Source organism: Maylandia zebra, linkage group LG7 (assembly GCF_041146795.1).
Source record: "Maylandia zebra isolate NMK-2024a linkage group LG7, Mzebra_GT3a, whole genome shotgun sequence".
In the NCBI taxonomy this organism is placed as follows: Eukaryota; Metazoa; Chordata; class Actinopteri; order Cichliformes; family Cichlidae; genus Maylandia; species Maylandia zebra.
In genome coordinates, this window is record NC_135173.1 from 36323865 (window position 1) to 36336120 (window position 12256).

The window sequence follows — 12256 nt, forward strand, 5'->3', positions numbered from 1 at the left end:
ACCTGACCTCCTGGAAAATAAGACGGCAGCTGATGACACGCAGGCTGAGAGCTTTACGTGGCACATTAGTAAGCTCACTGACGGAGTGGGACGAGTTTTCCGCGCGGCTGTTGCATTCCCAGCCGTGACGCACCGTTTGCGCGTGAAGTTTGCGGAATACTGTTAGCGATATCTAATCAATATTAGCGAGATAATTTGGGTGAACGCTGACATTGAGTTGGGCATAATTCTCTGAACTTCTTTCGTGTCTGCGAGAATAACAGCCTGAAGTGGTTCATCTGTCGGTACCGGAGACCATGGGTATAACCGCGCTGCAAGTGCTCCAGTGGTCGTGATGCCAAGCGCCGGTCTGATCCCGCGCGTCCATCCCGTTATGTGCGCTCTCTAACCCCGCAGAAGTGTGGTGCCGTGTCCCGGTCACACCGCCAGGATGAGCAGCACCGACCTGGAGCGCATGTCGCTCAGCTCTTCGGTAAACTCTGTGGCGTCCAGCGCACGGACGCTGTCAGCTAACGTGAGGAAGCTGCACAACGCGCTCAATCTCCTGCTCAACGATTTCGAAAGGGAGCAGTTCATCCACTGCCTGAATGTCTACCACTCCAAACGCAACGTGTACGACCTGGTGCAGACCCTCAATGTCATCCTCAACGCTCCCAGCAAACGGCAACTTCTGCCCATGCTTCGGCTGGTGATCCCCCGCTCCGATCAGCTCCTTTTCGAGCAGTACACCTCGGAGGGCCTTTACTTAAAGTCGGATTTAGTTGCAAGCAACGGACACGCCGAGCCGTCCCCGGGCGAATTCCTCAGCGCTAGCCCGACGCCCCCGGGGCATTTCTCTCCAAACAACCCCCCCGAGTTTCAAGTGGCGCTGCGGGGCTCTCCGGACAGCTTCAGCACCAGTAGCGACGGGACAGCTCCCCTGGTACCTCTTCTCGGGAGGAACTTTATCCACGAGCCGCCCGGTGAGCTGCGCCAGGTCACCATGAAGCGGCACAAGAGCAACGAGGGCCTGGGCTTCAGTATTCGCGGCGGTTCGGAGCACGGAGTCGGGATCTACGTGTCCCTGGTGGAGCCCGGGAGCTTGGCGGAGAAAGAGGGTCTCCGGGTCGGTGACCAGATCATGAAAGTCAACGACAAAGTCTTCGATAAAGTCACCCATGCTGAAGCAGTGAAGGTAAGCGTTGCATTTTTCTTATTTTTCTTACACAGCCGAAGCAAAATTCTCTTTATAATAAACAATAGATGTGTTGTTAATATATGTTAGATCCCAGCAACATTGAACTGGCACGAACTCCTGGGAACTACTTCTGCTCTAGACCTCGCTATCCCGTGTATGATTATCCCCCGTCTCGTATTAATTACGTGTTTGGCCTCTGTGTCTGAAATTGACCTCTTGGCACTAACAAGCTCCGATGTGTTCAGGGGAATTAATTTTGTCCACTGAAAGCAGCTTTGTAATATCACTACGCATGTGCTGTAGCAACACTGGAGTGTCAGCTTTAAACTACTACTTCTAGGAAGCTCGTATGTAACCAGACACCTTCAAAGCAGCTGGTAATCATAGAAGTGTGTGTGTGTGTGTGTGTGTGTGTGTGTGTGTGTGTGTGTGTGTGTGTGTGTGTGTGTGTGTAATGAGGTCATTAATTTAACGCTATAACTTAGAATAAAGATGACTTTATCCCCGAGCACTACTGTTAATGACATTGAGCGCAAAGGACACCTATTAGTAAATGAGGTGATAAAAGAGCATGTGCGAATAAGTGTGCAGGGCAGATTGATTTAGGAGGAATTCTATTGAGGACTTGGTTTTATGAGCCTTGTGAACTGTCCATGGTGCTGAAGAGTCCTCTTAACTCTTTTACCTCTTCATCCTGACTTTTTCCCTTTGGCTCAGTTCTTACCCCCATAGGGATTTTTGTTGTGATTGCACTCATTGACACCAAGGTTGTACTCACAGCTCAAGCAATCACAGTTCAAAAGCGCAAGTCAGTTTTAGCAGGGTTGTAAAGTTGCATCTCACTTTAATTGTTTTATGTTGTTAAGAGATTCAGAAACTCACTTTCTTAATGCATAATTACACTGAATATGTAAATATACACTCACCAGCTATTTTTAGTATGCTTGTACCAAATTGGACCTTCTTTTTCCTTTAGAACTAAGAACCCTCCTCAGAGATGTGGTTCCATATTGACATGGATAGCATTAAACAGTTGCTGCAGATTTATCAGCTGCACACCCTCCATGCTAATCTCCCATTCCACCACTTTCCAAAGGTGCCCTGTTGGGTTGGGATCTGTGACTGTGGAGGCCATTTGAGTACAGTAAAGTTATTGTAATGTTCCCAGTTTGAGCTGATTTGAGCTTTGTGACATGGTGCATTGTCCTGATGGAAACAGCCATCAGAAAATGGGTACACTGTGGTCATAAAGGGATGGACATGGTCAGCAATAATAGTCAGGTAGGCTGTGGAGTTCAGTACTGGGGCATTTTGCTGGTGTGTCGTAATCATTATGTGTTGTTGGTCTGGTGTCTCATGGAAAAGAGATTTCATTTCAGAGAAACCTCTTGTCAGAGTTTAGAATATCGGTTTATGGAGCCGGCACATGGAAAAGGGAGCTCGTCAAACACTTTTAGTGTCCATAAGATTTATTTTTCTGACACAGGTTGGAAGTATTAGTTAACAAGATTTAGTTAGTTACAATGGCAATTAAAGATAATGAGAAATGTTCACTTGGTATCCTATGACATAAAATGCGGATGAATGAAATGTGTTCACTCTTTCTACATTGCCATGTGCTGTCTTTGGCCCGTGGGCCACACGTTGAGAACCATGGTTTCAGCACATGGATCTTTTGCACTCAAAGGGTAGAAAGTTCTCTGTTAAAGTCGACGAGCTAAAGAAAAGTAGCGACCAAAAGTGCCAGGTATCTGTAAGCTGCTTTTTAAAATGGTGGTTATCTGTAGTTGAAAGGTCACTGTTATGTTCCCTCCAGCAACCATGGATTATAGCTCAGATTGAGTCCTTTCTAACCTTCACTGGTCTTCAAAAAGTCATCCAGGCTCTGTCTGGTCTCGTCTGGGTTTTTGTAATTCACTTTATTCAGGGCTCAGCCACATGGCAATCCCCCATCTGCGTTTAATCCAAAAAACTGCACCTTTAGGCTTTTGGCTAATGCTTAGACATGAGAACATTTTATGCCTCTTTTCCTTCCCCATGGTTGCTTTAGGGCAAGTTTTGGGCTTTACGGGGTCAAGGTCCCTGACACATAATATTTAACCTCCTTTTGTTTATGGGCCCTCTGTTATCGCCTCTTCATTCCTGGTGTATTCTGTATCGTTTCTTATTGTAGCTTTGTTCATTTGATCTGCCCATAAGGGAGACACATAGGACATATACTTTCATAACCTTTTAGTGCGTTGAAGTGAAGCATTCATTGTCCTATTTTTGTCTTAATAATACATTCTCTTAAATCTGCTGACTACAGTCTTTCACAAAACTGCAGGAGACTGTGACTGTGCCTCATTTATGCATTGGCTGGAATACTAATGGCATGTCTTAGTTTTTTTTATTTTTTTTATTTCTCAATCATTTCAAGTTGTCTCTTATCTGTGGAAAAAATGCCGTTCATCATTGCTATTGTAAATAAAGAAGTGGAGCATTCTCATCCCTTAATTCCTGTCATCAGAATTCAGCTGCTCCATATTGATGATAGCATGTCTATACCTGTGACTGCTACTAGTTACCACTGCTGCATGCCCTAGTGCTGTTATTAGCTGCAAAGTGCAGGCATCCAGCCAGCAGGAGAGGAGCCTTGTCTAAGATAAAGTCCCCCTGGAGGTCATTAATGCTTGAGTTCAGTTATTTTTATGCCTTCTCAGTTTGGACTAAATTTTATTAAAGGCTTTTAGAACTGTAATCAATTTAACCTTTTAAACTCCAGGCCCACTTGAAAGTCCATCAATACAAACTCATGTTGTGCAACCAAACATTGTAAAATATAGTTTATATTCAGGTCAAGATGCTGGGCGACATTGTTTTTAATCTTGTGCTGCATCACTTCTTGTTTGTACACCCTAAAGCTTAATTTGTAATTTTAGGGATGCACCTTGAAGTGTGTGTGTGTGTGTGTGTGTGTGTGTGTGTGTGTGTGCGCGCGCGCGTGTTCTTGTTTTTGTTGTCTTTGATGTCATCTATCCTCCTTTTCAACAAGAGAAACAAATACATTCTCATTATCAACAGTTTTAAAGTCTTTTATCCTTCCATCACAATGTTTTTGAACATTTATTTGGCACAAAATTGATGGGAAACAAAAGATAAACATCAAACACTGCCATCGGAAAATGCCATCCTCCTAACCAATGGCAGTCATCAATAAGAGGGGAATTTTTAGATGTGGCTTCTGCTTATTTGGTGAAGTCCCAAGAGATCATGCACAGCAGGGCCCTTTTTCTGTATGATAAATAGATTCTGTGGATGACCTGGAAGCCATTTGACCTGTGTTTATGTCTGTGAGCACAGTCAGTGGCAAAGCAGATTTTTGGCCACCAATAACAAATCAATATCAGTTTAAGTGCACCCTATATTTGGAACATTGTTACCGGTTTACCTGTTGCCCGACAGCTCTTCCTGCTGAGGAAGTGAAGCAGTTACACTCTACCAAGCTCCACTGATAAAAGCAGTGATTTTACCCCTTAAAACACAGGAGTTGTTTGTCTACCACTTCTCAGTGTTATAATACATTAATTCAGAACTTGAACACACAAAGTGGATGAACAAGGAGCTGGTCCTGTTTTCTGTGAGGTAAAAATGACTGCTTTTGTCAGTTTTGTCTGGTGGTTTTAAAAGAGAATTTCTTTCTGAATGTGTTGTTTCTCCAAATCAAGAACTTTGTTGACTGTTGCCACATATCCACTTGCAGCATTAAAATAAGCTATGCAGTTTCTGGAGAAATTGCTGTGGGACTGTTGTTGTTACAGGATTTTGGTCTGTGGCTTGCTGCTAAAAATTTGGTGGTAAATAGGTTTTTATTCTCAAAATGGCGATATTTCTGAGCATCATGCTAATGTTCTAAAATGACCTATGGGGTTTTATTTAGAAAATTTCAGTGTTAAATTATATTGATCTTCAATAAGTATTTAGAGGGTTTCATCTTTGAAAAAAGTGAGTGTCAATTAAATTCCTTTATTATTCTTATAAACTCGGGATTTTTATTTTGAATATCAGAGATATATCTGACACTGGTGGGTTTTTGTTGTTGTTTTTTTTTAACAGTTAACTGTTAAGGCCTTTATTTGAAAAATCTCCCATCGTTAGAGCACCTTGATGACATACAATAAATAGTATAGTATATAAGTAAGAGTGGAAATGATCCAACTTTTAATTTGGAAATTCTTTGTTTCTTCTTCTTCTTCTTCTTCTTTTTTCTTTTTTTTTTAAAAGCATATTGTTCTTCTAAGAAACAGGTGACTTTTATGTTCAAACTTGTTGATGCTATCTACTGCTGGAGCGGTGCTGCATGTGTCTCCAGTTTATGTCATTATATTACACAAATTATATTATTTATTTAAAAAAACCAGATAAATCTCAGAACTCTGGTCTCTGCTTTGATAACTGGCTCTCTTGAGTTAGTATTTCTGTACGAGTTGAAGCCTGGTCTCAGGATTTTCTACAACAATCAAAGCTGATATGTTTGCCTGATACATCGTTGCATCTCTAAATAGTTTTCTCATTAGACTCCTTAAACAACAAACCAAAGCACATCTAATAAACTTTTCTGATGATTAACTGACTGAATCTCTGTGTTTATAGTCCTTTCAAAATCCAACAGCCACGTCTGTGAAGCTCAGTGAATCTAAGCTTCTGTCATTTGTGACAGATGAAATTTCACCACTGAATAAGCAGCTGTCTGGACGCTCTTGATGAATCCAGCTGTGACAGCAATTCATTTCAGCAGTCTCGTCGTCTTGAACTGAACGCTCCGAGTATCCAACTTCAACTCTCAGTTTTAATTTATGTTTTTAACGCCAAACCAAATGTTATTAAGGTGGAAATTGTTGCAGCCCTAAATTCTAATCTTCAAGTCCAGAAATAGTTTTCTGCCACATTTACTAAGTGGTTCGAGCTGAGCGATCTCATTAGCTCTGTTTTCAGCAGGAACAGGCAGCTGTTTTTCCACGGAAGATGCTTTGATTGTCCTCCACACCGCAAAAACATCTTTAAAACATGTTGATGTTAATCCCAAAGGCAACCTCTGGCTCTATGAACAGTTACCAAGAGCAATCCCCTCATTTGTAACCCTCCTGGTGACATCATACGAACTCATTAACTTGTAATCACTTGGGATACATCTGATAATTGCTTGTTTTTAAGTTTTGTACTGCAACTATATCCTCTTTAAGATCACATTAATGCGGTAAAGATGCCATTGCACTGAGCTCTCTGAATTAAATTCGGAGCGAAGCATAATAAATGCAAAGTGGGTTAAACATCTGCAGACTCTTCACAGCAGGCAGTCCGGTGCCGTCTGCATGTTGGCACTGCTGAGCTAGACCAACCTCCGTCACAACCCTGGATTTAGCTCAGAGCTATGAATCAATTAATAGTATAACGAGATTTCTATCTGCCTCCCACCATCTAATCGACACACTGACCATTAGCAGTCTGTGGAGCTGCTCCGGGCCACTCGGCTCCCGTTCCTCTAACTTGTGGCCAAGTGTTTGCATGTCAATGTCCCTGGCAGCAGACTGTGTCAACCCAGTGAATTTAGACAGCGGCCAAGTTTTCATCTCTTATTGAATCCCCTCACTCTCTGGTCCCTTTGCAGGATGGTGATAAAAAAGCAACTGTTCCAAACACAGGAGAGGCACACAGTATTTCTTCAGCTCACTGTAGGCTGAGGGAGACGGGTAAACATATCGAAAAGCAAACTCATCTCTTATCTTTTGTGTTCTTTGCTGGCTCTCTGTTTGTTCTTTGTGCTGCTACATCACCGCTCCTCTTTTGTTTCTTCCTCAAATCCTCCTCAGACTTGAAACCAATTAAATTAACAAAATCAGAGAGCCTGTGGCTAATGGTGAGACAAGACTTGCCTGCCTTATTGTTAACGTCTCTGGCCAGGAAAGCAAAATGGATGTCCTTATCCCTATCCTGTCACATCTTCTGACTACCTGGCACGCGGCAGAGACGATGATTAATGAAAAGCTAGTGCTGGGTAGATGCATACTTGGTTGCCAACCCTGGCATTGACTCTGGAGACTGAGGCCAAGGCAGGCTTTTAGGAAGAGGAGCGAGTCGGAAAGAAATTCAGCTGTAAGTTCTTGACACGGGAAACGGGAAACGGCAATCTACTGCTTTCAGAGGCCATCTCCGAACACGGGTTTGCTAAAGTGTAGTGGATTAAGCCTGTGGAGAACTATACAGGAGGGAAAGGACGGTGTGAATGAGTAATGTGCTGATGATAAAATTAGACGCAGAGGCTTATTTAAAGCCAAGCCTGTTGTTGTGGCAGGATTATTGATGCTATTTGTGGGTCTGAGATGGCAGTAAAGGAAAGAACATGCAACAATCTGGATAAGCAAATGAGCAATAGATTTACTTCAGTGAAAATCAAGACTTCCACATATTTGCTAATGAATTAAACAGAGTTGCACAGAATGATCTTTAATGATGGGTTTTAACTGCATGACACGTTTGCTAAGAAACAGCTTTTGGCTCATCGAAAAGAGATGGACCGAAATGATCATTTGTAGCTGTGTTTATTGTTATTAGTAAATATGTGTATATCTGCTTAGGTTTCTAACAAGTACAAATCATTCTTTAGCTGGTAGTTGCTCTGCTTTCTTCACCATCTGAAAAAATGACACTGACTCACAGAACATCTGATTCGGTGCGCACGTTTAAACACAGGATCCAAAAAGGCCACTCCATTGATTTATTGGCTGCCATTAACAACAGTTAGGTGGATGAATGGTTGGATGATTATTTTTTTTCTATACCTGAAATGAAATGGAAAACAAAAAGTAAATACAATTATAGACTAAATTAAAATGGCAGTGGTAACATTTTTTTTTTAATGATTTGAATCAACCAGTCCACATGTTCAGGTTCAGTCATTAATGCATCCATCATGCAGGTCTTTTAATTGCCTTTAGGGTAATAAACACTACAACTGAATGTAAGTACAGTTTATTATCTGGAACAGACTGGGAAGTTTTCAAGGGCGTACCCTCTCTCTGGCTCTGTGACAACTGGGGGAGCAGCCCACCTACCAGCAGCATTGAACTGGATAATTAATGAATGGGCCATGGCCCCCTGGTGGGGTGTGAAGGTACTGGAACCTGAACTCATCTTGTATCTTATCAATAGAGGGAACTGAAAAAAGAGCAGTAGCTGTCAATGAAAGATGTTACAGGAGAATTAGCAAAGTTCTGTACATAAAATGTAAAAGCAAGGTAAAATGTAAAAGCAAATAAAATTAATGAGTTAAAAACCTAAAAATTGCTCAAATGAAGTAGAACAGCCTAATAAAAATAAAGTACAATGAAAAGTCAAAATAAGATTGAAATGATAAAAAAGAAGGTAGGGGCGATCGTGGCTCAAGAGTTGGGAATTCGCCTTGTAATCGGAGGGTTGCCAGTTTGAGCCTCGGCTCCGACAGTCTCGGTTGTTGTGTCCTTGGGCAAGACACTTCACCCGTTGCCTACTGGTGGTGGTCAAAGGGCCCGGTGGCGCCAGTGTCCGGCAGCCTCGCCTCTGTCAGTGCGCCCCAGGGTGGCTGTGGCTACAATGTAGCTGCCATCACCAGTGTGTGAATGTGTGTGTGAATGGGTGGATGACTGGATATGTAAAGCGCTTTGGGGTCCTTAGGGACTAGTAAAGTGCTATATAAATACAGGCCATTTACCATTTACAATTTAATAAAAAAGAAGCTCAATAAATAAAATAATTGAATAAAGCTGTGTGTGTGTGTGTGTGTGTGTGTGTGTGTGTGTGTGTGTGTGTGTGTGTGTGTGTGTGTGTGTGTGTGTGTAGACAGGAATTAATTACAATTCAAATTAAAGAACTAATAAAAGAGGAAAAAAATATGACCAATAATACAAAAACATTACACAAAAGTACAGTGCATTCTTACAAATGAGAAATGACTTGACTGAATAAAAGCTGCAGCTCTCTGAGGGTTTGTTCCAGATCTGGAGAGGGAGCATAGAGATAGAAATTAGAGCCGTTTCAAAGGACCGGAGGGCACTGGATGGTTTATAACATAGCAGCCGGTCAGAAATGTTTTTTAACCGTTTCTTTCTTTTTTTTTTTGCCTCATAGTTTGACAATCAGGAGCCTGCATGAAGATCTGAGAACTGCCGCATTATGAGCCATTTTCACGGTCTCAGCGAGCACTCGAGAAGCGACGTTCTGAATTAGCTGCAGCTGTCTGATCATCTCTTTAAAGAAGCCTGTAAATGCTCATTACAATAGTCAAGTTGACTTAAGATGGACAAGCTTTTTGAAGTCATGCTGAGACACAAGTAATTTAATCCTTAACAATTCAAGGACTGAAGGCTGACTGCAAAGTGGAGACTAGACATTCAAACAATCATGAAACATCTGTACGCAGTAAATTAAAAATCAATAAATAAATGCTTCGCCAGAGGTTGTTTGGTTTCCCCGATGTATAAAACCTGGCAAGCCTCCTGGCACTTAACAGCGTACACTATGTTACTCTTCGTGCCGGACAACTGGATCCTTGGGGTGGACAAATTTTTGGCAGAGCTTGTTTTTGGGATGTGAACGCCAAAGCAGGGCACTTAACTTGTAACTGAACACTATGACATACATATAATACTTATATATTAGTCTGGATATGACAATAAATATTAATCTTTTTTTTCCGACAAGGAGGAAATATGAGATGAAAGCGCCCACTGATGTCTTCAGCACAGAGACAGACCAGGGACTGAATCATCTGCCAAGCTGCCAAGAATCCCTGCTCAGAGTTTCACTACGAGGGCGGAAAAAAAGCAGAAAAATGATAAGAGAGAAAATAATCCTGACCCAGCCTGACAGGAAAAAAGTGGGAGTATGTGACGGATAGACCAGTTGTGCACGTGTTCCCAACAACGACACAGCGAAAAGAGTTTGTTTAAAAAGTCTTTCACCACCACTGTTTGCAGTTCAGAACTCTGAACGTAGGTTGTTAAGCTGGTTAAGAGCTGTCTGGAATAAACAAGTTTGAGTGCCTTTAGGCTTGGCCTCTGGCCTTGTGTTTACATACTTGTGTTCCTTCATTTCGAATCACACTGACAGCAGATTTGCCTACTGCATCGGCCGAGTTCAGAGTGCATCTTGATGCCTTAAGGCATCCTAAAGGTCCACATTTGTGCTGTTTACTAAAGAGCAGAGGCCACAAATGTTGAGCTCACAGCTAAGGAAAGAAAAATTCCTCCTCTTTCCTTATTCCCAGCTGAACTGCAGCTAACATAGTCATGAGCAAGATAATTAACATCTAAAGGATTAAGTGACCCAGAGTTAAAGAATTCATTGCTGTATGTTGCTGAAAATGATTAATGAAAATGATGAAAGCATGCATACCTAACGAGCCTTTCAGGATGCACAAAACTCTAAAACCAAACCAGTTTACAAGTTGTTTTTGGCCTTTTTCTGCATACATGTTTCCATTATTACAGACTTTAAAAGTCTATTGCCTTACATAAGCACTTCGCTGGGCCGTTGGACAGCATTTTCTTTCACAAGAGGCTCATTTACTGGTGAAAATGCACACTCCTACAAGTAATTCATATTTACATTATACAACTCTGTGTACTTGATATGATTTGTATGAAAGGTGCACTATTAAATGGTCTGTATGAATGCAGTAGCCTGTAGACAATGCCACATCTGTTTCATGTCTTACTGAACTTTTCATGGTGAAGCGAGGGGAACTTTAGCTGTAAAGATTTTTCTGGTTATGTAAGTAATCATTTAAAAAGAAAACTTGACCCATAACGCTTTAGCCAGAGCTTTTATTATTTTTAGATTGTTATTAACACTGGCAATATTCATGAGAATTGATTTTTTTTTTCTCTGCTGCAAAGACAACTAAAAAAAAAACATTGGCAAGAAAGTAAAGCTAAGTCTTTTTCAGTATGAATTAGTTACTGGGACAGGAGAAGTGAGAAACGTTTGCATTTCATTTATCTCAAAGTTTTTCCAGTAAGAGTACAGTGTATGAGCCATTTATATTCCTTAAATACTACATGCACAAGTGAAGTTTGAGATTTTGGGGGCTATTTTCGGCTTCCATGACACAAAAATGGCCAAAATAATTTGAGCAAATTGGTCCACCTTAACTGAGATAATGCATCACTTGCATATTTATAGAGTGATTTTCACAAACTGTTAATACAAAACATACGTTTTATAAGTAAACAACTGTGAAAGTTTCATGGTGATATCTGTTAATTAAGTATTTTAACCAGTGAATAAATGTTATAAATAAATAAAAATGTAGGAAAGTTTTACAATTCGTATTTTTAGAGGATGGTTTCTTAATTTTTTTTTTTTTCTCAAAATGTTCACTTCAGTAGTGCTTACATACACCAAACCTACAAGTTTTGATTTGATTTGTTTTCATGCTTAAGATTTTTAGAGTTTGTTTATGTAGTTTTATTTGAAGAACATTTTGACTCCCAAAGGGGGAAAAAAACTTTAATGTGCAAAAAAAAACCCCAACAACCCTGAAACAAGCAATTTTGAACTCAGATTGTCTTGGTATTCAAATTTCTCTTGTGGGAATTATGCAAATGATTGCATAATTCAATAGCTAAATTCCTCATTAACTTGAATATAATGTTTCTAATAACTTATATGTTTTTAATGTAAGTACCAAATATGTATTAATTTATTGACTGTAGGAAAGACACTGTGGGGAAACGGTCGGTAAATGAACATGAATGTCAAATATTTTGCATTTTGACAGCTTTCAGCCAGTGTCTGATTCAGTCTGTTATACTGTTGGGGCCCCAGTTAAAAAATCATTTTCATGTGAATGCAATACAGTCCTGTGATTGCTTGAAACTTTTATATTTAATGCAAGTTTTACTTTGAAATGGTTTTCTGCACTTGTGTTGATTTGATGGTTCTGTGACAAAATCAAGAAACAGATTTTGATTTATACTTGTAAGGATTATTTTATTTGGGCAGCAGCTGCCTGTAATTTAAGGGAGGAGATTGAAGGGTTGCGCTGGCTGGAACACTGTGATT

The 12256-nt window shown here is 40.7% G+C and overlaps 1 protein-coding gene across 5 annotated transcripts in view; it reads left to right on the forward strand.

Annotated features, from left to right (window-relative positions):
- Window positions 1–12256, forward strand: part of whrna (whirlin a) — a 232820-nt gene that overhangs the window by 391 nt on the left and 220173 nt on the right. For all 5 annotated transcript variants that reach the window (XM_076886312.1, XM_076886310.1, XM_076886309.1 and 2 more), the window contains exon 1: window positions 1–1174. This exon is cut by the window's left edge. In XM_076886312.1, the coding sequence (XP_076742427.1) occupies window positions 431–1174 (744 nt within the window). In that variant the 5' untranslated portion in view covers window positions 1–430. The remainder of the gene's footprint in view (window positions 1175–12256) is intronic.